Raw genomic sequence first — 23,253 nt, 5'->3', positions numbered from 1 at the left:
ATCATAATTATCAAAAGCTGAATTATTCTCTCTATCTTTTGATCTATCTAAACTGAAAATGAGATATTTATAAAGAGTTCTTCTTCATATAATCACTTTGGCATATTTTTTGCACACTCAACTAATGTGACTGGCCTAAACAGCTATTTTATATTTGAAAAAATGAAGCAACTAATCACATTAGTGAAGTGTGCAAGGGAGTATGGAAAAGTAGTGACTACGCATAGAGTTTTTGATTTATAAATAGGTGTCGATGGCCCAATCTCAACCACCCCCAAAATCGAATCTTTTTATAGAAAAAATGCGCCAATTCTATATTGCCACACTTCTATAAAATTATCTGTTCCAAACAAGGTGTATAATACGAAAATACTATTATTATTATTATTATTATTATTATTATTATTATTATTATTATATAATATATAATTATTCTGAAAACATTTCTATCAAAAGGGAATAATTCACCAAAGGACTTGTGTTGAGACACCTCAATAAAATGGGATTGTAGAAAGAAAACACCAACATCTTTTGAATATAGCAAGAGCTTTATTTTTTCAATTTGGTTTACCTTTAATTTTTTGGAGTGACTGCATTTTAACTTCAATCTATCTCATCAATAGATCACCTACTCCATTACTTGCCAATAAAACCCCCTATGAGGTTTTGTTTGCCACTAAGCCTAGCTATTCCCACTTAAAGGTGTTTGGGTGCTTATGTTTTGCATCCACAATGTCCCATGGCAGAAAGAAGTTTGATCCAAGAGGCAAGAGATGTGTTTTTCTCGGGTATCCTTTTGGGGTCAAAGGATACAAGCTGTAGGATCTAGAAACTCGAAACACCTACATCTCTAGAGATGTTATTTTCCATGAAAACATCTTTCAATTCCAGTCTAATCCATCCAATGAGCCTGTTGATCCCACTCACCCTATTTCTATATCTTTTCCATCTCAGTCAGATTCCACCCACCACCCTTTACCCACTACTGAACATGACTTTTATGATCCTTTCCCATCTTCTGAGCACTCAGTTGATAACCTCTCATCTCCTGACAATGAGTAAGCCAGTCTATCTTCCTATGATCACCATGAATTAAGTACTGATAGTAACCCTTCAATTCCATCTCAACATGTCCTTAGAATATCCTTTAGAACCAGAACAGCTCCCAATTACCTTCAGGACTTCCATTGTCAACAAGTTGCACTCACCTCACATTACCAACCTGTGGACAAGGTACTTTCTCCTCTCACTAACTACTCTTTTCCCTTGCATGATTATTTATCCTATAAATCCTTCTCACCTCAGCTGCAAGTATTTTCCTCTAGCCTCTCAAGTATGTCTGAGCCTACCTCATACTCACAAGTTGTAAAAGATCCTAACTGGTGTGATGCCATGGATGCTGAATTGTTGGCGTTAGAACAAAATGAAACCTGGGTTCTCAAAGATTTACCTCCTGACAAAGAAGCCATTGATTGCAAATATGTTTACAAGATAAAAAGGAATTCTGATGGCAGTGTAGAGAGGTTAAAGGCTAGGCTAGTTGCAAAGGGGTACACCCAACAAGAAGGGGTTGATTACAAGGAGACATTCTCACCAGTAGCCAAGATGGCTACTATGAGATGCCTTCTTTCAGTTGCTGCAATACAAGGTTGGCATTTGCATCAGTTTGATGTCAATAATGCCTTCCTCCATTGTGATCTAGAGGAAGACATTTATATTAAAAAAGCACTAGGGTACACAAAAGGAACCCCTCAACAAGTATGCAAACTACTCAAGAGTTTATACGAGTTGAAGCAGGCCTCAAGGCAGTGGTATGCAAAATTGACTTCCTTTCTTCTAGAACTTGGTTTTACTCAATCCAGGGGTGACTATAGCTTGTTCACCTTGGTAACTAGTAACTCCTTTACAACCTTACTTATATATGTGGATGACATTTTGGTTGCAAGTGATTCACTAAATTCCATTGCTGTCATAAAGGACTCATTGCATAAAAGGTTCAGAATTAAAGATCTTGGAGTTCTAAGATACTTCTTTGGGATAGAGGTAGCTCGATCCTCAGAGGGTATCCATATCTGCCAACGCAAGTATGCACTGGACATACTTGCAGATTCTGGTGTTTTGGGGTCCAAACCAGTAAAGATTCCTATGGACCAGAACCTAAAACTAAGCAAGGAAGCTGGCTCACCTCTTGCATACCCCTTTATCTATCGAAGATTAATTGGTAGGTTGCTTTATCTCACAATTACACAACCAGATATCAGCTACAGACCAAATTGATTGAATTAAACATCTTTCTAGGCAAGCCAATAATGTTGTTTGAAGAACACTGACAAAAACCATACTTCTTGTCCCCTGTAAATTTACTGACATGAATTCCACTCAAAGGAACTCAATCTCACGTCATTCAATGTTACCTAGCTAGTTGTTGCTTTATTAGATATATATATTAACCAAATACTTTTGCTAGGATTTCATATAAATTAGACATCCAAATCATAGAATGTCGGTTTAAGTTTTTTAGGATTTCATGACTGGATATATCATCACAGAGCATCAGAAACAGTCAAGGGCATTGTCATGCATCTTGAAACATTCTTCCAATTAGTATAGTTCCAATGGAAGGAAAAGAACATTCTTCCAAATGTGTCTGAGGAGCGTAGGTACACTTTGAGCAACATTCTTCTGATTCGCATCAAACATGCATGGGCAATACTGCCAATACGCATGCAACCTGAGTAGATTATTAAGGGAATCTTAACATCAAATAGTAACCAAATCACCACCTTAATTTCATTGGCAAAGCCTATATCAAGTCTTAAAAGATGAGAAACAATGTCCATCAGAAACGAAGTTTATGGGGGGCTAAAACAGGGCATAAAGATGCAATATGCAAGTGTTTTTAGCAGATATTTGATGTAATAAAGCTGTAGATGAAAATTTTCAGGGCAACACAACACTTGAATTCCAGCTATAGATTAAAAGATTCCCCACTTGTAGCATGATTGCCTGCTAGCTCCAAATTAATTGAGGTAAATCGACATTTTCTAAATTTTAGAAATTCTTTTGATCTAAATTTTCTTTCGGGTATCACATTTTCTAATCGACATCATAGTATTTTCATAACATTGCTTGGAGTACCTCAGAAGCATCCTAACATTGTCCTAAACACTTTCTGCAGTGTTCCCCCACCCTTTCTCAAGCCCCACTCCTTACACTACAAGACGGCAAATACAAAAAAACCATGTACTATCCAATATCCAACTATCATGGAATTTGTGTCAAAACAGGTTTTGCTTTCAATGAGTGGTAAACATAAAATAATGGTCATCTCTGCTCAAAATTAAGAAATGGTATCTCTCTGGGGATTGTATCCAAAGTTGCATTTATCATAAGATCCTGCTAAATTGGAACAACATCCATTATTTGTGTATCCAAAGTATGATACAAGAAACTACTTTCTTCCATTGACCGTGTGCCTATCCAAAGTATGAGCTGCATTTATACCTCTCCTTTATAATTTACTCGTCTAGCTCTGGTGCACGTCGCTTAAAAGTTCATGTGCCCATGACAGAGAGCAGTCCATGTGGATAATTCTTAGGGCCCAACATAACGCTTAATATGGAAAAACTTATGGTAGACTTGAATGGAGATTTTTATGGATATGTTAGTTCTTCGGTTTTTCTTTTTTACACTGACGACATTGTTATCTTCCTTGAAGGATTTATCTGAAGTATTGAGTAAGTGGAAGGAAAAAATGCTCTTGTTTCTAGGAAACATATTATGCTAGATGAAACTGGTTTTTTAGGAATAATTTGCTTCCTTGTACATATCTTGGTGTGCCTATTCTCATTAAAAGGAACAATAGAGGAAAACTAGCCTTGATTAGAATGTTTTATCAAGCATGCCAATTCATTTGCTCTCGGTTCTGAATGTGCCCAAATTAGTTTTGAGGTTTATTACCATGCTCTTCTCTGACTTTTTCTCTTTTGGGAGATAGAGAAGGTGAAGTAAAGAAAAAATGGGTTGCTTGGGAAAAAGTATGTCAGTCTATTGATGAGAGAGGATTGGGTGTGAGGGAAAAGAGAGCATTACACATGAAGTCAGCATGAAATTTTATATATGGGAGCTCGATGCTTGTTATGGCCCGTCCTTTTCAGATCCAAACACCTGAATCCTTCAGAGAAGCAGCCATCAAATATTGATGGCTCAAAAAGTTGATGTGGTTGGCAAGAAGGTTTGAAACTTGAGAGGTCATGCCTTCATCTGAGCGGAATTTGGTTAAATTACAGGACCATTGAGGATCAGATTTGGCATCTCACATTAATGCTATACCTTATTGTCCTCGAAGGGGGGAAGATACACCTGTAAAGGCTATATACACCTCTAATTTCTTGGTATAGATGGGCATGGTGTCAAGTTTTACCCACCAAGATCTTCGGATATATTGAAACTAATCAGATTGCAGATTTTTCAGCTATAGAAGGTGCTGAAGGGAATTCAGCTCTGTGTTTGGATAGGTCTAATCCTCCTCATGATGTATGGGGTGGTTGATTTTAGAAAGAGCTGATTTAGAAAATTTAAGATGCAAATAAGTCTGTTTCAATATTTCGTTGTTCTGTATATGTTGCTCTCCAACTCGATGGGAGTTTTTAAATGAGGTAAGTGGTATTTTCTAGTTTTTCAGCAAGTGTTTTAGCAAAAACTTGCTGTAGTATGGCTATAGAAGAAAATTTTCAGGGCAACACAACACTTGAATTCATCATGCAAGTAACAAACTAATGGTTATAAGCAAACAAACAAGGTGAAAAGCTTATAAGCTAATTAATAGCATGAATATTCCCCCAACTTTTGGCAAAATTGACAGCTAGATCCAAATTGTTCAACCTTATAAATAACCACAGAGAGAGAGAGAGAGAGAGAGAGAGAGAGAGAGAGAGAGAGAGAGAGAGAGAGAGAGAGATGGATGACAGTGGCAGTAGTGTGGTGGTCTTAAGTTTTAGCCCTTTTACACGTGCATGTCGTTCGTCCATGTCAAACAAGTCAAAGCTCTAACTCCAAATCTACCTTTGGATCATCACAGTCCTTCTCCACCTAATCTAGAAGTTTGATGCCCCAAGTTTAAGAATCCCTCATTTCTCCTGTGTAAGGTTACCGATTGAATTCCAATAGTGTTAGAATAGATAGATTACTAAAGTCTACAAAAGAAGACGTCCTTGAAAATAAAGACATGTTACATCAGTGCACATGTTGTACAGGTCCCTAAACCCAAAAGTTCAGATCAATAGAGTGAGTTCCCATAATCCCAACCAACCAACATGAGCAATAATGCCGCTACATATGCAACCCCACGAGTAGATTCATGGAAATCTTAACATCATATATGAAGCAAAAATGAAGTCTTAAAAGACCAGAGAGAACAAACAAAAATGAAAGGAAAATCTCACCTGAGATTCCAAAGAAATAGTAGCAACAAGGGCCGGCAGACCACTTGGGCTGCAAATGCTAAACTTGGAAATGCTATATATGTTGAATGGAGCTGACAGGTTTTGGCAAATATGATGAAACCGGAGTTGCTTCTTCCCACTTCTGCACAAGTGCTTCCATGTTCACTAAACGCTACCCCATATGAAACTTCAGTGTCTATTCATTCCTTTCTGGTTCAAAAATGAAACCAAGTATAAACTCGAACTAAAGGAATGGACAAGAAAGTGATTTTTCTAACCTTGGTATTCTTTGTGGATCACCAAAGCAAAGCAAATAATCATGCTAGAAAAGCAGATTATTAAAATCTATGAAAGAAGTACTATGTCTAAGGAAATAAAGAACTACTAGTACTCTACAAGAAAAAACCAGATAGTGAAGAATTAACCACCTTACTCGAAAGTAAACCATCATTTGAGCAATAATATTCTTGACAATCAATGCGGTTGTCCTCTTTCTCAACCAACATGGGCAATACTGGCAATACACATGCAACCTGAGTAGATTAAGGGAATTTGAACATCAAATACTAACCAAATGACCACCTTTATTTCATTGGCAAAGACTAAATTAGGTCTTAAACATCATATTTCATTGCAAAGTATAAATTAGTATAAACATATATGGTCCATCATACCCAAAGTTTATGGGCCTTAAACTTTGTCATATAGCCATCTGATCATTTTTTATCTTCAACTTTTTGATAAGCTCTGGTTTAATGCAGAGTGTATGGATTGCAACACTGCACACCCGTCAACAAACAGCATCTAGGCAAGGGTCTCATCATCATACTTCTCGACCACCTTTTCATTCAAGTACTGCTTCAGTTGCTTGATGTTCTTCGCAATTTTCCCGAGCAAAAATTCACCCGACCTGCCACTTTTCTCGACGAATTTGCTTGCCATTCCAAGCTTGAAGTCCTCTGCTGCCTGGTATTCCTTCTTCCCATGATGGATAGGATCGAGTGATACCACTATTGGCTCGAAGTACTTTTTGAAATTTTTGTGTCCACGCAGCAAGGCCAAAACCTTTTGTATTTTTGGCATAGTCTTCTCAGCTGAATTTCGGGTAATATTGGCCCCTGCTTCCTGTAGTTTCTCAAGATTTTCTTTCCTCATCTTGGACGTGGAACTCACTACCTCTTCAATTTCAATGATCTGCCCTCGTCTGCTTGTTTCACCAGCTTCTTCTCTGACAAAACTAACCTTCCTAGAGAGTGACTCCTCCCTGGATATGACATGCTCTGTTCAGGCCATCGCAAGGGTGTACACGCCAAAACAAGTTCAGTAGTGTTATGAAAGCATTAACATTCTTGTAATAGGATCACCTGATCAGATAACTAGCTCCCGACATTTATAAAGGTCCTAATAAATTTATATGGCAATTAAGTGTTGTAAGACTCACTTTACTTTATGTATCTATACGTCTCCACCTGATCTGGAATTAAATAAGGGAATTAAATCCTATAAGCAATGGCTAAAAAAAGGCAGGGTCCTTTGAATCATCGTACGTCTCCACCTGATGCCCCAAGTTGAAGACTATCAAGTGATTTTTTCATAAACTTAAGTATAAAGCAATCCAAATAATCATCCTAGAAAATAACAGACAGATTATTAAAATCTACATAACAAGTCCCTAAATCCAAATTTCATGTGCGTGGCGACAATTTCTTTATATTTACTAGAAATTGAAGCAGCATGGCAATACTGTCAATACATGAGTATAGATCTATGACAGAGAGCACACGATCTTATATTTTCTTTCTTTTTTTTTTTTTTGAAAAATTCTATTCTTTCCCAAAAACACACCTGAATGATATCCCAACCAAAACACAGTACGAACCCGGGTGACTTACTTGGGTTATCATTAAGTCAATTGCTATTGAGGACTGTTTGGAACATTGGCTTCATCCATTTTTCTTTTTCTGTTTGCTCTCGTTTCATTCTTGTATACCACCTTGGCTCTATAACTTTTATAAAACGGCTTAGTATAACAAGCAATATTGAAGCAAAATTGGACTTGCAAGTTGTCCAAAACCTTCTGCTCAAAAGGTTGTAAATTGGAGTACCCCACCCATACATCATATCCAATTTGTCCCTTGTTATACCACCCGTTATTAACCAATTTTACCCCTTTCTGAAAACCGCGTACATGATTTGAGCCCTTACTGGTAATCTTAACATCACGAAAACTTGTGTGCGACCCACAAACATCAGTTAACATCACGACATACAATGCAATTCCACTAATATCCTCCAAATAGTGTGGCCCCTCAATATCTATTGCCCATTCTTTTGTTCCCCTCCGCCGGGCATCATCATCAGACCTCTTCTCCATCTCATTATCTAAAAACTCATGAACATATTTGAACCAGTCTGGAATCTGATTTTTCGGAAACAAAGCAGCATCATAATCATAGAGTTCCTATTAAATGTCAAATATCATAATCATCATCAATTTAATTTTGAGTCAAGCATACTATTAAAAATGAGATCACACATACATACATACATACCTTCCACAATAAAGGATTTTGCACTTTATCATTCCATATATTCCCATGCATTTTGTCACAGCCATCCAATTGAATGAAACATAGCGATCTGATGTGGTTTCCATTGAATTCCAAAATTTTTGATACTTCCGAAAATCTTTCTAGTGACTTGCATCCATTAACATATACGCTTCTTATATTTGGAGGAAGCTATGCTATTTCTTCGAGTTTATGACAAGTTGACAAGCGAAGATTAGTTAGTGTAACGAATTCTTTGATGCTCGTGGGAAGGCTAACAATATCAGTCCTCGATAAATCTAACTCATGCAAGCTGGTTGAGGAATTAAACATGGTAAAGAAACTATATAGTGGAAAGAAATTTGATTCTGAATGGGAACAACTAATTTGAAGATTCGATACTTGTAATGCATTGCTCCCATTTCTTGAATTTGATATCTCGTCTTCCATTGTTGTAGAATCATTAGGCAGATCAAGGGATTGTCCATCATCCCGCATCTTCTTTACAATATTTGTACAACCAACAAAACAAAGACAGAGTAAATGTTGTAATTGGATCAAAGCAATTGGGAGACGCCTAAGGTTATTGCAGTGCCATAGAACTAATTTCTCAAGTCCAACGAGGTTCCCGATAGATAAAGGTAGTTCTTCTACTGCAGTGCAACTTAGATCCAATTCCCGTAAAGATTCTATTTTGCACTCGATTTCAGGAAGATCATGGAGGCTTAAACAATGTCCAAGATTAAGTAAGTGTAAAGATCTCAACTTAAGGCTTCTTGGAAGAATTCGGAGTTTATAGCATCCCTTAAAATCCAACTTAGAAAGATATTCCAAAGATCCAACGGAATCATGCACCTTAACTAATTTTTTACAATATTGGAGAGTCAATTCCTTCAAATTATGGGAGCTTGAAAGATCCGGAATTTCTTTTAAGTAACTACAAAATCTGAAAGCCATGGTCGTCAAATTCTGTAAAAGAAAAGAAAATAATTTTGAATGGAGTTTACTAAATAACTTAAAGAAAAAAAATTATTGATGAATATAATTGTACATACCTTGGGCTTGAATCCATCCCCTAATTCCTTGATGAAGCTATGATGCATTCTAAAGACAATGAGATTCTTCCCTTGAAAATTATGTGGCAAATAATGTGAAGGATAGTAATACCAATCAAGGACTCTTAACTTGTCGGAGAGATAATTGGGTGCACAAGAAAAATGTGCATTACGATTTATCAGGATCCTAAGTCTTTTCATATGTCGAAATGCTTCTGTATGCAAGCTTATCTCCTCATCGTCTTTAGGTAAATCTATTACCATGCCTTCAATTTGGTTTGGCCCCTAATATAAGAGAATGCATATGTAAAAGTGTCAGCAAAATTAGTGCATATATAAAGTCGTTCATAAGTTACATGAATTTGCTAAAGTTAATCATTTTCGAGTTGACGGTATATTATTTCATAAAAAAATGCTAATCTCTAGTTATCTTTACATGCTATTTTCCAATACTAAATACTCACATGTTAAAATATAAAGACTGTCTTTTGTTTCCCAACTTACGTACATGAGTACTCTTTTAACTTTTCATAAAACAAACGCTAGCTACAAGAGACAGTAGACACTAAATTAGAAAATATTCTGATATTTGAAACGAAAAAACTTGACATTTACATACGGTACTTAATTTAGGGATTCATCTTAATAAATAAACGAATTCTATTTATAACTACAAATTCATTCCTGATAATTTAAAGGATTTTTTCCAATAGGACATGTATTAATTCATAAGTCAATATTTTCTAGTACATTTCTCTTTATAGAAAGGAAATAAATGTAAAATCCAAGAATTTCTTTGCGACTCTTACCGTATCTTCTTCCAACACTTCACGAACATCCTTGTAAAACCACAATCTGCTACGTTTGCTAGGATCTTTGGATGATTTTTCTTGAACAACTTCTTTACCCATATCTTGTAGCAAGTCATGCATCCAAACATATTCATCACCAAAATCAGTATTGGTACACAGATTAGTGCGCAACTGTACTTATATGTAGCAAAACTCATATTTATGATGCCTTGCTTTGCATTTCGTGAGTAGCTTATTTGGGATTTCGGGGCAAACATATGTGATTGGAGGTGGAGGAAATGGATTTCTTAATTTCTTTATATTCTTTTCCAATTTTGGTTATATATATGATTGTTGGATTTGAAAATCTTGCAAAATGAAAAAGTTTGCTTTGCTTCTTATTAATTTCTAATCTCCAAAACTAATTTTGAACATTTTGTTTATATCTTTTTGTTTTGTTTAATAAAACAAATTACGTTGATCCAGTTTGCTTCTTTGTTCGTCAAGTTTATTTTATTTATAAATGGAAAATAATCATCTTATTATTCTTTTGTAATTTTGGACAGAGATAGATTGCAAGAGGGGTGGCTATCCACCCATATAGAACAGATAGCACCGCCGTAGCTATTAGAATTTGGTCTGTTAGATTTACAAAGAGAATTCATGAAAATAAACATAATGAATGGCATAACTTGATGTTAATCTTTAAAATTTGACTGCATACTCCATCAAATCTCACTAATTTATAAATTTATTTTTACAAATTTGTTTTATTACACCAATATATATATATATTTTATTTAACATTTGAGTCAATCAGAGAGAAGATTCCTTCACAGCTGATCTATAAAGGGCTTTGATTTGTATGCGAGGGGCCCGTCCGGAGTTTGGTTTACGTTCTGTGAAAATTTCACTGGACGAATGAACCAGATTCAAAGACTGATAGAAAATTCAGTTTATTTTTTCACTTAAATCAATCTTATCAATTTATTTTTTAAGATTAATACTATATACAGTCGTGAAATATGCAACTATTGTACAGTCGCTTTGAAAAAAATCTACTATTAAAAAATTAATTTTCTTTTAATGTGAATTAATATGGATCTCGTATTTATTTATTTTTTTCAAAATGATTGTATGACACTTGCACACCCATGACTATAAGTATTATTTCTTATTTTTTAAATAAGATCATCTAACTAGTAAAACTTTAACTTGAATTATTTGATTACATCCATGTATATTATTTCTCTATTTAATATGGTATATCTATTAGAATTAACTTCAAAAGATATATTCAAAAATTAAAAATATTTTATATGTTGGCCTAAATTAAAAAGTACTAACTAAACCATTAAATTCATCATTATTCATTATGAAAAAGTTTTGAATTAAATATTTTACCTGTTGGCGTTAATAATGTGGGGGAGAGTTAACACGCCGAGCATACTACAAATATAAAAGAATGATTGATTTAAATTAAATTATTTAATTTAATAACTGAAAAAATGCATTGCCAATAATTCCCATAATATTGTGTAAGCTAGAAAGTATTTACCCACCGTCATTTTTTGATGTCATGGTTCACCTAGCCGTCCATTTGCCACGTGAGGTTCAACTTCCAGGACCAGTTCAGTATAGATGGATGTATCCCATTGAATGATTCATTGGGAAGTTGAAACGTACAGTTGGTAACAAGCCTCACCCAAAAGGATCAATTGCAGAAACATATATTGATGATGAATGGCATACATTCTGTTCCATATAGTTCCACGGAGTTGACACTAGGTTTGATCGGCTGGTAAGAAACTTTGATGTTGACCGAGCAAGACAACGAAATGTGTTTTCTGTGTTATCCCAACAAGTACGCACACTTGGTGCAGTGCGTGGTTATGACTTATGTGGAAGAGAGTTTGAGAAAACTCAGTGGTACGTGCTGAACAATTGCCCTGAGATAGAGAATTACTTGAAGTAAGTTCTAATCTTTTCTTAATTTAATATTTGCTCATTTACTTTCGCAAAATTCTAAGAATATAAAATACATGTGGTAATCATCAATTTCAGTGATCATATTAACATGCTCAAGGAACTAGGAGTAAATGATATAGACCAGAAACATGAAGAGACGTTCCCAAGATGGTTTGAACAACGGCTAATGACATTACATATGCTTCACCCATCCAATAGTTCAGAAAATATTGATTATTTTTTTATTGATATAATAGAAGCTTTACTCAATATGTGGGTTGTACAAATGCATGCAAATAATCCAAACGATATATCAGATGAACTGTATGCATTAGCACATGGCCCATCAAGACGCGCTACAATATATTCTGCATGTATTTCTCGAGGAAGTAGGTATCACACAATGGATCGAGATTATTATAGGAAAACACAAAATAGTGGTGTCCTAGTCGAGGGAAGTCATGATGGAGAAAATATTGATTTCTATAGAGTTATTGTTGATATAATTAGAATGAAATATTTGGGGGAGCTTGCAGTATATCTGTTTAAGTGTGATTGGTTGAATTTAAGCAATCCTCGAACTGGAGTCCGTGATGATGAATATTTTTTGAGTATTAATACATCAAGAAAATGGTACGAGGATGATCCTTTTATTTTAGCTTCTCAAGTATCTCAAGTATTCTAATTAGATGACCCGAAGTTAGGAAATCAATGGCGAGTAGTACAAAAATATTATCCTAGAAATATATATGATGTTATCCCTCAGGCGGAAGGGCGAGATGAAGAAGAAGATGATGCCTCTACTCAAGAAGCATACCAAGAGAGTCAGCCCGTCTTTAATTTGTTTGTGGTTTTGAGCCAGTATGAGATGATTCCATTAAATAGAGAAGATATTGAGGCTGAAATTGTTGATGCGACACTTGAGCAAAATGTTGATTCATCTGAAGTATCTACAGATGATGAGACTGAATTGTTAAATGATACTGATACAGATAGTAATTGACGAATTATGTTTTCACATTACATGATGATGAGCATTATTTTACTTAATGAATATTGTATCAGTTTTCTGAAATTATGCCTCCGAAGAGAAAGGAAGTTCGCATCCCATCTCCACCAGTTCCTAGCTCTCCTTCAGACTCACCATTAGAGATTGACTCTACAGAATAAGGGAAAATTATAATGTTATAACAGATAGTAAAAAATAATAGAAAATTGATTACAATGTTATATATCATGATAAGTTCACAGTAAAATCTCATCAAGGTCGAGGCACTATTAGAGGCGTGACATTGGAAAAATATCGTAAGCTGGGTAAGATCAAAGTTTACATTCTTAACAAACATACCGGAGGCGAAGGACAATCAGTAGCTTGGCTTGCATCGCATGTGGGTACTCTTACACGAACTTATGCACCTTTGGCAACAAGTTCATGGAAGAAAGTCCCCCAAGATGTTAAAGAGCTTATCAAGAAGCGTTGTTTGGTAATGTTTAAAGCATTTATTTAGTTGGTAAATTTTTTTATTTTACTTAAAGTTAAAATATTATAAATGATAAAATGTTTTTCTAATTTTTTTTTTACAGGATCATTTCGAATTAAATTTTGGTCGAAGAGAGGAGCGTAAGACTGTGAAAGAGCTTATGAGTAATGCATTCCGTAAATATAAGGCGAAGTGTCATGAGCATTATAATCGAGAATATGGAAGATACACGCCAACATCCTTTTCAAGATGTCAAACCTTCTGATTAGGAAAAACTTTGTGACATGTTTGAGGATCCATCATATAAGGTATAATTAAATTAATTATTTTAGTCGTCCTATTTTTAATTTCGCTTTCTAATATTTTCAATTCCTATATAGGAGTGAAGTTCTATAAACAAAACAAATATATTGAAATTGAAGATTACTCATCATGCAGGCTCAAGATCTTTCCACCGCCTCTCTAAAAAATTGGTATTGCTATTTTTTTTACTTGTATATAGTTAACTGAATATATGAATCCTAATGACTTTATATCTTAACAAATATTTATTATAGCAAGATTCAGATGCCAATTATGATCTGACAAAATTATATGCTGTATCACATACTAATCGTAATGGAGAGTGGAGTCATCCTGATGCCCGTGAGAATTATGCAAGTATTATAAATTGTTATGAATAAATATATTAGAATATTTATGATGATATTAACTATTTATCTTATGTGTAGGATAAAATGGTTGCCATACGTGCTGAATCTGCATAAGATCAAAACTCCTCAACAAATGATGTTGAGATTTTCACACAAGTTCTGGGTCAACGTTCAGGATATTTGAGGGGTTTGGGTCGCTTTGTAAAACCTTCTCCCTCTTCCTCTTCTTCCGGGTCTGCCTCTGCGGCCTATATAGTGCAAGAGAATTCGAATCGCAGAATTGAAGAATTGGTTGCAAGGCAGTATGAGTTAGAGGCTCAATTGGCGAAACAATGAGAGATGGAGATGCGCCTCAAACAGCATGAAGAACAATAAGAACAATTCGGGAGAGAAATGTAACTCCAAATGCAGCAGCTTATGCAACAGTATAGGCCTCCAAACAACTGATGGTTTTTTATGTATAGATTATGACATTATCTAATTATGTATGAACAATGTCAGTCTCATGGTTATTTATTAGTTAGCACTTATTATAAAACTTTCTGAATATTAAACAGTTTCTAATGTATGTTTTTCAAATATTATGAATGTCAAATTGGTTTTTTATTATTATGGGGTTTTAATAAAATAGTTTTCATTCGAACGACCATGTAACATTCGAACATTATTGATTGAGCCATTCGAACGACATCAGATTGGTCAAAAAACGTTCGAACGCAATTTATTATCGTACCGTTCGAACATAACTCAATACCGTTCGATCCCTTTACCATTCGATCTGTTCTTTTAACGTTTAAACAGAAATCTATTTTTACCGTTCGAACGTTATCAAAATGTGTGATCGTTTGAAAGTGTTTTCATAACCGTTCAACCAATTTAATTTCGTTCGAACGTCCAATAGTAACCATTCAAATGTCATTCTGGAACGAAATTAAACCGTGACAAAAAAAACTAACCCGTTCGAACGGTATCGAATGGTCAATTTTAAAATCGTCCCTAAAAATATATTTTGGGATGAAATGGTAATTTTCGTTCCAAAATATCTTCTGGGACAGTGATGTAGTTTCGTCCCAAAATATCTTCTGGGACAGTGATGTAGGGACGATCTTGTGACGATTTTTTTTCTTCCTAGAATATTTTCTGGGACGAAATCCCTACAATTTGGGATGAAATTTTTCACCCCAAAAAAACGTTTCTGTTGTAGTGGAGAGGCAAATGAAAACTAAAATGGGGAAAATAGAGCAACGTGCAAAGTGAATGGGGAATACGAGGGGTCGATGGCTCCAGCATTGTGAACTGATAGTGTGATGTGACGGATGGGGAACAATTGTACGTTACCCAGTAACTGTCGCCACATCATGGGCAATTGAAATCCCATTTCTTGATTCTTGAAATGTGAATACGGCGGGATAAAAAACTTAATGGGCTAGCGGCATGGTCCATCAAGTTTTGCAAAAAGACTAGCGGGTAGTTAAAGGCTCGGAATCCAGTCCGAGTCACTCACAGCCCGGAAAGTAAACTTGCAACCTTGGGGATAAATCAACAAAGTCATAAGGGGGTATTAACTAATAATAAATTCTCCATGCTTATGAGCGAAGGGAATTAGTAGGATAACTGGAGGGTCTAATAGTGCCCCAGCCCAACTTCTGAATTATGGAAGTGGACATGGCCCAAACCTCATGCTAAAGGCCCATGAAGATCTAATATTCTACTAGTAAGTAAAATGGATAAACAATAGTATGGCGAGCAGATAAATCCTACTCATCAGGGGTAAGCTTCGCACCTATTTAGCCATGAAGATAATCAAGTCACAAGGTTGATCCCATATGTCCCTACACCTATATATATGGATACCAAGTAACTATAAAATAACTTCTGATGATATACTTGAGTTATTATATATCACTCTTAATTGACTTAAGCATTGGTGTGGCCACAGGCATCTAGTGCCATCCACCTAATTTAGTTTGCAGGTTAACGATTATGCTTAGTGGTGAGACACGTCCTTTATACACCCCTCGCGCAGGCTAACAACCAATTAAAATAAGACATCGTGAAAGTAAGAACAGACTCAATTTAACAAAGCTTAAAATAGTGCAAATGCCACATCTGGCTTCCAGATTAAACTAGATAAAGATCTAACGGTAAAGGATGACATGGTTGAAAGCATGCCACGTCCTCCTTGACTTAGACACAATTCTAGATCTTGTTTCCTTTCAGACTATCCTTCCCTTTCCTTTGTCTTACCCCGAATGCAGACTATCCTTCCCTCCTTTGTCTTACCCCATGCATGGCTGTGATAAATACCTCTGATTTCCCCCCTTCAAGTAATCATGATTTGGAGAGAGGATTAAGAAATGAAGTCAATCCCGCCTTGTATTAATATATTAAAAAGCTGGATAAGAGTACGTTGGTAAAATTAAGAAAGAGACTGCGATTTTTCTTCTCTTTTTTAATATTAGCATACCCTCCAAGACCATGATTGTATTCGTAAAGATCATTGCTCACTTGTGTTGGTATTTTTTAATAGATTTATATATATATATATATATATATATATCACTACAAGAAATTTAGCTTTTTCTCATGAAAGTTTTTTTTCAAACTTTACATTCGTGGCAAATACTTAGCTTATGACACAAAAAGGGTCCGTGGGAAAAAAAGTTGCTATTTTCTACTAAATTAAGTTCGACGAGCAAGAAGTTGTGGTAAAAGTAATTTTTTGCGGAGAAAAAACGATTTTTTGCGGCGACTTCATGTTGCCGCAAATACTTTTAAATATTACAACCCGCTTTCCCCTTATTTCTTTTTTCCCAAGCTCGATACCCGCTCGACGCTCCTTTTCCTTCTCCCCCTTTTTTCTTTTCCCCCCTCTTGATACTTCCTCTCTGTTCTCTGTGAGTTTGCTGCTGCCCTTCCTAAGCCGTGCTTGTTGCTGTGCTGTCGCCACCTCGCCGAGGAGGTGAGTCTCTAATCCTCCTATATTTCTTTCTCTATCTTCGTCTCTTTGGGTTTGCGTCTCTCTCTCTCTCTCTCTCTCTCTCTCTCTCTCTCTCTCTCTCTCCGTTTCTCCCACTCTCCATTTCGCCCTAATTATCTCTTTCTCTCGGTTCCATCGTCGTATGTGGGGGATCTCGACCAGAGCGTGGACAAGGGGCTGCTGCTCACTGAATGGGTCTGTGTTTTTCAAATTTTTCCCCTCCCGTTTTAGGTATATGTATTGGAAGCATTTCATCAGAGCATAGTACTATTTTTTTTTTTTGGGAGTTCTTGCGTGTTTGGGAAAGTTCACTTATTTTTGGATGTTCTCCATTATTGATTGTGAATCTGTTACAAATTACAGTGCTTTTTTTTTTTTTTATCTACATTAGGGACTTTTTTTATGTTGAAGGATGGGTTTGGATCAGTTTTTTAGATATTGATTTAGAATTGATTTGGGGTTTTGGGAGCTTTGTCGAATGTTGTTTTGGGTGATATACATTGGAGAGTTCATGAAAGTGAGTTTTATCTGATTTTAGTTAATATGGGGTTGCTCAACCTCCTCGGGAGGTAGTGAAAGTATCATCATTTGTCATAGTTGTGGTGCCCCATGATTTGGGTAGGAAAAGAGGGTGGGTAGTTTGGCTACAAACCTTTGTCTAAGCTATAAAAATTTTCTCAAAGGAAACCTTCTCTAGCTGCTGTGATTTTGGGATTTTGGTAGCTCTAGCTGCTGTGAAATATTTAATTCACATCTAATCAAATAAATGCACACTGAGGAGGGCAGTAATCTCTGGTAGTTTGGAGGAAGGGAAAAGAACTTAGAAATTAACCTAGTAGCGGAACCAAATATGTGCATACCCATGTGTGAATAATATCTATCATATACGTTGACAGTTTAGATGGCCTTTATATGGGATTTTTGGCTATTCTGTTTTGCTTTGCAGCCTTAAGTTTTGGTATCATGGCTTTAATTGGAACCTTATTGTAGATGGTTCTTAACTTTGTTATCATTTACTGTTGCTTTCAGTCGTATATGGAGGTTCGATTTTGTTATACAGAGTGAGTTCATGTTTATGTTGGGTAGAAGATGTAGCTTTCTTTTTGTCAATTTAATAAGCAATAGAAGATGGGCATTGATATCCTCCTACTGATTCAGCATCTTATTTCAAAAGGTTTGGGCTAGTCTATTGCTGCAGTGATGGTCCTTAATAAATTCCAGGTGAGTTACTCTCTAGTCTCTGCTATTGCATTTATTTGTGCCTTCTTAGTTGGGTTAGTCTTGCATTTTCATTTATATATTTTTAAGTTGTGATTGGCGTGGTTTAATTTTTGTACCTTATTATCTGATTGCAAGAAAGGAAAGTATCTTGCTCACATGGGTGCTTGTTCTTTGGGACATGCTATGACATTCTAACAATCTATAGGCCAATGTATTTATCACAAATACTGACTTATTAGCTTACTAACAGTCTATAGGCCAATGTCTTTATGTTGTATGTACTGAACACATTTCAAAAAAGTGTTATTTGAATAAAATATCTATATTTGTATTGGATTGGATTACATGGGCAGCAAGCATGTTGATATGTCTTACAATACAAGATTTTGAGTTATATATATGGAAGTGTGAAGTGGAATGATGTGAATTGGTAGTAAATATTGAAGTGATATGTTGGTTGGGATTATTGTTGGTGTGTATGAAGCTTTAAAGAACATTTGTATATTGATATTAACAGCTGGATAGACTATGTTCAAAGTGGTTTTATTGCATTTCATTGGTGTGCTGGTTGTTATGTATTGAATTTTAATGGATGGTGGTTTATTGCATTTCATGGTTACGTTGGTTTGTATATAATTTTTTAGTTTATATTAAACAATTTTTTATGATCATTTTTGGCTCAGTCTCATTTGTTTTTGCTTTTACAATTATTATTTTTTTTTTCTAAATTCTTTTAGCATTTTCCACGAAGACAATTAGCGGCAAATACCTTTTTTTTACCGGTAGAAATTTTTTCCCACAAATGTTGTAGTGAGTAATACTAATACCCACCAGTACCTCTCCTAGTATTTGCTCCTATTCTCACATAAACGAAAATGGATGTGCTTTTGCGACAAGCTTCATCGGCTCTTGCCACGAGATGTGTCGTGGGAAAACATAGATATTGCCCATGACTTAAACCTTTTGTGGGCAATAATACTTTTTGCGGCGAGTTTTACGCCACGAGCTTCACACAGGCATCTTTTTCCCACAAAAACATGACTTTTTGCCACGAATCACTCCCTTGGGGAAAACCAATATATCTTGTAGAATTTATATATATATATATATGCTGTTGAATTCTTCAAATCTGTTAGAGCAAGGATTATGCGAATCTTCTTTGTTGAGGAAGTTCTAAACGAAATCCTTCAAGGTTGTTTTAATGGATAAGAAAAAAAAAAAAATCATGGGAAGCATATTTCGGTAGTTTTCTAGATGTTTCGATATTTTGACAATATTTTGTTCTAAAATTTAGATCGTATATACATATATAAATGTTCTGTCTTTATGAGTTGGTTGGTATGACGTTCTCTTTAATTGAGTTTGAGATATTGTTCAGTAAAAGAAATATTGTTAATTGTACGATCTAGCGTCTCATCTCATCTCATCTCAAGTCGTGTATATTTTTATAGAATCAATTTATAGATCTAACATTCTCCTAATGAAAAAAAAAAAAAATTCTAATAGGCCGTGGCATGAAAATTAATGAAATGAAATAGAGATTCAACTCATTTAATATATAGATACCCTTCCCACAAAAAGCCGCTACATCATTTTCATCATAAGTAACATGGCGCCATCGACCTCGCGCACCTAATATTGAGACGTTTGAGTTTGAAACAAATGTGAGGTCATCAAGTCAACAAGTTGGATTCAATGTTGTGATCATCTTGGTCGTCGTCATAATCAACACGACGCCTCTTAGAAAGTTGACTTCCATGACCCATTGGATTTGCTAAATTTCCAATATCTTCAACGGATGCATCCAAATGGCCATCAAGGAATTGCAGAGATCTCAACAGCAGTCCCTTTGGAAAGCTCTTTAGGTTGGTACATCCACTAAGATTCAACCTACCAAGCTTATCAAGTAATGCAACAGATTTATGAACTTTGACTAGATTTTTACAGTCTTTAAAATCCATTTGTTGCAAATTTGGGCACTTTGAAATATCCGAGATTTTCGTTAAGAATTCACAACCACGGAAATTCATTACCATGAGATTCTGTTAAAAAGAAAATAACATCAAATTAAGTTTAAAGAAAGAAATATGGAAAACAATAATAATTGTACCTTAAATTCGAACCGTATCTTCTGGATGTGACTACGGGGCATTCGTAGAATAAAGAGTTTGTCTCCACGAAATTTAGATGGCATAGATTGTAAAGGACAATTAGGCCAATCAAGCACTCTTAATCCATTAGGTAGACAATTAAGTTCTTCAGAAAAGTGTGCATTGTGGCATCTAAATAATCTGAGTCTTTTCATATTCTTGAAGGCCTTGGGACTCAAGCAAATGGTATCATCACCTTCAGGTAAATCTATAACAATTGCTTCAACTCTATCTGTTGCCTATATAGGAAGACAATGATTGTTTAAGTAAGCCAACAAAATAAAAAAATAATTTTATTTATTTATTCATATATTTATATATACACACAAGTATATGTCACATGTGCTAAAGAAACAATGTTTAATTGAAAGATATTTTGATCTGACTTACTATATCATACTCCAGTACTTCGCGAATGTCTTTATGAAAAAATAATCTGCTACGTGCTCCTGGATTTTTGGGCGATTCTTGTCGAACAACTTCTCTACCCATATCTCGTAACAAGTCATGCATTTGCAGTCCTCCATCAAACTCCGAAATAAGACACTTCTCCCTAAGCCTTGGGATCGAAAAGTTTGGACAAAAACCAAAGCTATCTAGTATCTTTACAGTGACATCATCAAGCCGTAATTGTCCATTGAAAAAACATGCAATGTCAAGAAAAACATTCTTTTCATCTTCACTTAACCTATCATAACTTGTTTGAAGTATTTTTTGAATATCTTGGTGAGGGATTTTCTTGTACTCATCCATCGAACCTTTCCACTGACTTTCACTTCTACCATATAAATCCGAACCAAGCACCAATAAAGCTAGTGGAAGGCACCCAGCATAATTTATGATTTGTTCTACAAATTTTTCATAACCCTCAACTGGTTTCGGTTTTTTGAAAGCATGCCAACAAAATAATTGAAAAGCATCACGGTGATTCAATCCTGTCATCTTGTATGTTGAATCAACTCCATGAGTAGTCAATAAGTGTTGATCTCTTGTTGTGATGATGATTCTACTTCCCTTACCAAACCAATCACAAGCTCCTGCTAATGTTTCTAATTGGGTCAAGTGGTCTACACCATCAAGAATTAAAAGAACTCTTTTAAAACGAAGCATGCGCTTTATCATAATGGTTCCCGTATCACTACTATCAATCTTCAAACTTCTACAATCTTTAAAGACCTTAGAAAGAAGGGTCTCCTGCAATTGAACCAAACCATGCACTTGATTCGAAGTGTCACTGACATTTGGAAGAAAACAACTAGCTTCAAATCGGAAAGCAATCGAGTTCGAAATTGCTTTGGCTAGAGATGTCTTACCAATTCCACCTAGTCCTAAGATCCCTACCATTCGTACGTCATTTGTCCCAACACTTAAATGCAAATTCATGATATCCCGTAACTGGGAGTCTAAGCCAACCGGATACTTCGCAACAGGTAAATATGAATGATTTACTAGAAATCTTGAGATGTCTTGAACGATTCCTTCAATGAATTTAGATTCGTTCCTATATATATATATATATATGTAAAGAACAATTATTAATGAATATAGCTCTACGCACGAAAAACATAATGTAAATAATTTGAACAGTTGATCGCAAGTTAATTCTCGATCAACGTTTTGCTAGAACCTTTCATTATTAAATTTATTTCCCTACTAAATTATTTTGATATATTTATTTATTTTATTATTTATGGGAGCCAGAAAATTTATAATAAACAACGAACTTCAATTATTTTTCTTGGTTCTTTTTTCCCCTCCTCCGAATGATCTTTAAATTCTTCAAAAGACAGGCTTCTAATTAACTTAAATTTTATTTTCTTGAAAATTCAATACGTAAAAATTGATAAAAAAAAATGGTAAATAAGAAATAATAAGTTTAGTTGATACGTACGTAGTACTATATATATACACAAGATGCAGACACAAATTAATTAAGCAGCTAGTCAGAGTTAGAAATACCCATTTCTCAAATGGTCTCCGGACAAACTAGCAACTTCTAGTAGGGCTGCCTTCCACATCTGCAACTTCATGTCTCCATTCAATTTCTCTGCATGTTTAGCCAATGCTTCTCCAAAACTTCCTCTTTGATGTCGAATATCTGATGGATTTATGTGGTAAAACACAGGTAGAACTAGTTGTTGCTTTGATTTTTTACACTCAAGAATCTTCAATAACTCATCCAAGCACCATGTTGACGATGCATAATTTTTTGAGAATACAATGATGGAAATCCTTGAATCTTCTATGGCTTGGAGAAGTACAGGTGAAATTTCATCACCCCTTTTAACTTCATCCTCATCTATGAAGGTACGGATTCCCTTTTCCGTCAAAGCATGGTTTAGATGGGCAGTAAAAATATCACGAGTATCTTCTCCTCTAAAGCTCAAGAAGACATCGTAGAGCCATGGAGATGTGACTAAAGAATGGGATGAAGGAGAGGCCATGGAAGAAATTACTCAGTGTATGTGTGTATGTAATGCCTGATCTGTATACTTACTGGATGTAGAGAGTTGGACAGCATCGACTCTCCTTAAAAAGACAAGTAGTCCCTACTTCTTTCTACGCCATACGCGTTTCAGTTAATGGTATATATCTTTATGGCAACTTCCTTGAGGACTTTCTCATGAAGTCATTGAGTCAATGCCGCGTTAAATTATTAAAAGAAATTAGATGTTCAGTAACTGCATGTTAGCAATTTCCTTGACTGTTATTCAAACTTTAAGAGATGCCATGTTCACACAATGCTCTCATGAGTTCTGGAAAAAACAAAACAAAACAAAACAAAACAGTGGGGTACAATGACAATTGCATTAATAGTCTTACATAATAAAATAATATTATTTTTAAAATTCAGAAACTTTAAAATTAAAGAAAAATTAGGAAAATTTTAAAAATTATTAATAATATTTTTGAATAAATTTTGTAAAACTTAATAATTAAGAGGTTGTTATTTTATCATTT

General features: G+C 35.2%; 2 protein-coding genes across 15 annotated transcripts; both read right to left on the bottom strand.

Moving 5' to 3' along the window:
• Positions 1 to 2,468: 2,468 nt before the first annotated feature.
• Positions 2,469 to 7,465, bottom strand: LOC122295630. Of its 14 annotated transcripts, none has more exons than XM_043104700.1 (6): positions 7,337 to 7,465; positions 6,119 to 6,918; positions 5,873 to 5,977; positions 5,723 to 5,766; positions 5,445 to 5,609; positions 2,469 to 2,731 (listed from the first exon to the last, which is right to left on the bottom strand). In XM_043104700.1, the coding sequence occupies exons 2-6, from the start codon at positions 6,146 to 6,148 to the stop codon at positions 2,602 to 2,604; spliced, it is 474 nt and encodes a 157-aa protein (XP_042960634.1). In that variant the 5' UTR covers positions 6,149 to 6,918; positions 7,337 to 7,465; the 3' UTR covers positions 2,469 to 2,601. The 14 variants fall into 14 exon arrangements, 9 of the variants coding, with proteins under 9 accessions (XP_042960634.1, XP_042960641.1, XP_042960638.1 ...); XM_043104707.1 differs by having other exon boundaries at positions 5,445 to 5,586; XM_043104704.1 differs by having other exon boundaries at positions 5,445 to 5,616; positions 5,873 to 5,958.
• Positions 7,466 to 19,667: 12,202 nt separating this feature from the next.
• Positions 19,668 to 22,803, bottom strand: LOC122295856 (disease resistance protein Roq1-like). Its single transcript, XM_043105110.1, has 4 exons — positions 22,252 to 22,803; positions 20,683 to 21,793; positions 20,253 to 20,531; positions 19,668 to 20,184 (listed from the first exon to the last, which is right to left on the bottom strand). The coding sequence occupies exons 1-4, from the start codon at positions 22,734 to 22,736 to the stop codon at positions 19,816 to 19,818; spliced, it is 2,244 nt and encodes a 747-aa protein (XP_042961044.1). The 5' UTR covers positions 22,737 to 22,803; the 3' UTR covers positions 19,668 to 19,815.
• Between the last annotated feature and the right edge of the window lie 450 nt (positions 22,804 to 23,253).

Source organism: Carya illinoinensis, chromosome 15 (genome assembly GCF_018687715.1).
Source record: "Carya illinoinensis cultivar Pawnee chromosome 15, C.illinoinensisPawnee_v1, whole genome shotgun sequence".
Taxonomy (NCBI): domain Eukaryota; kingdom Viridiplantae; phylum Streptophyta; class Magnoliopsida; order Fagales; family Juglandaceae; genus Carya; species Carya illinoinensis.
This window is presented reverse-complemented; position numbering and strand designations above follow the sequence as displayed.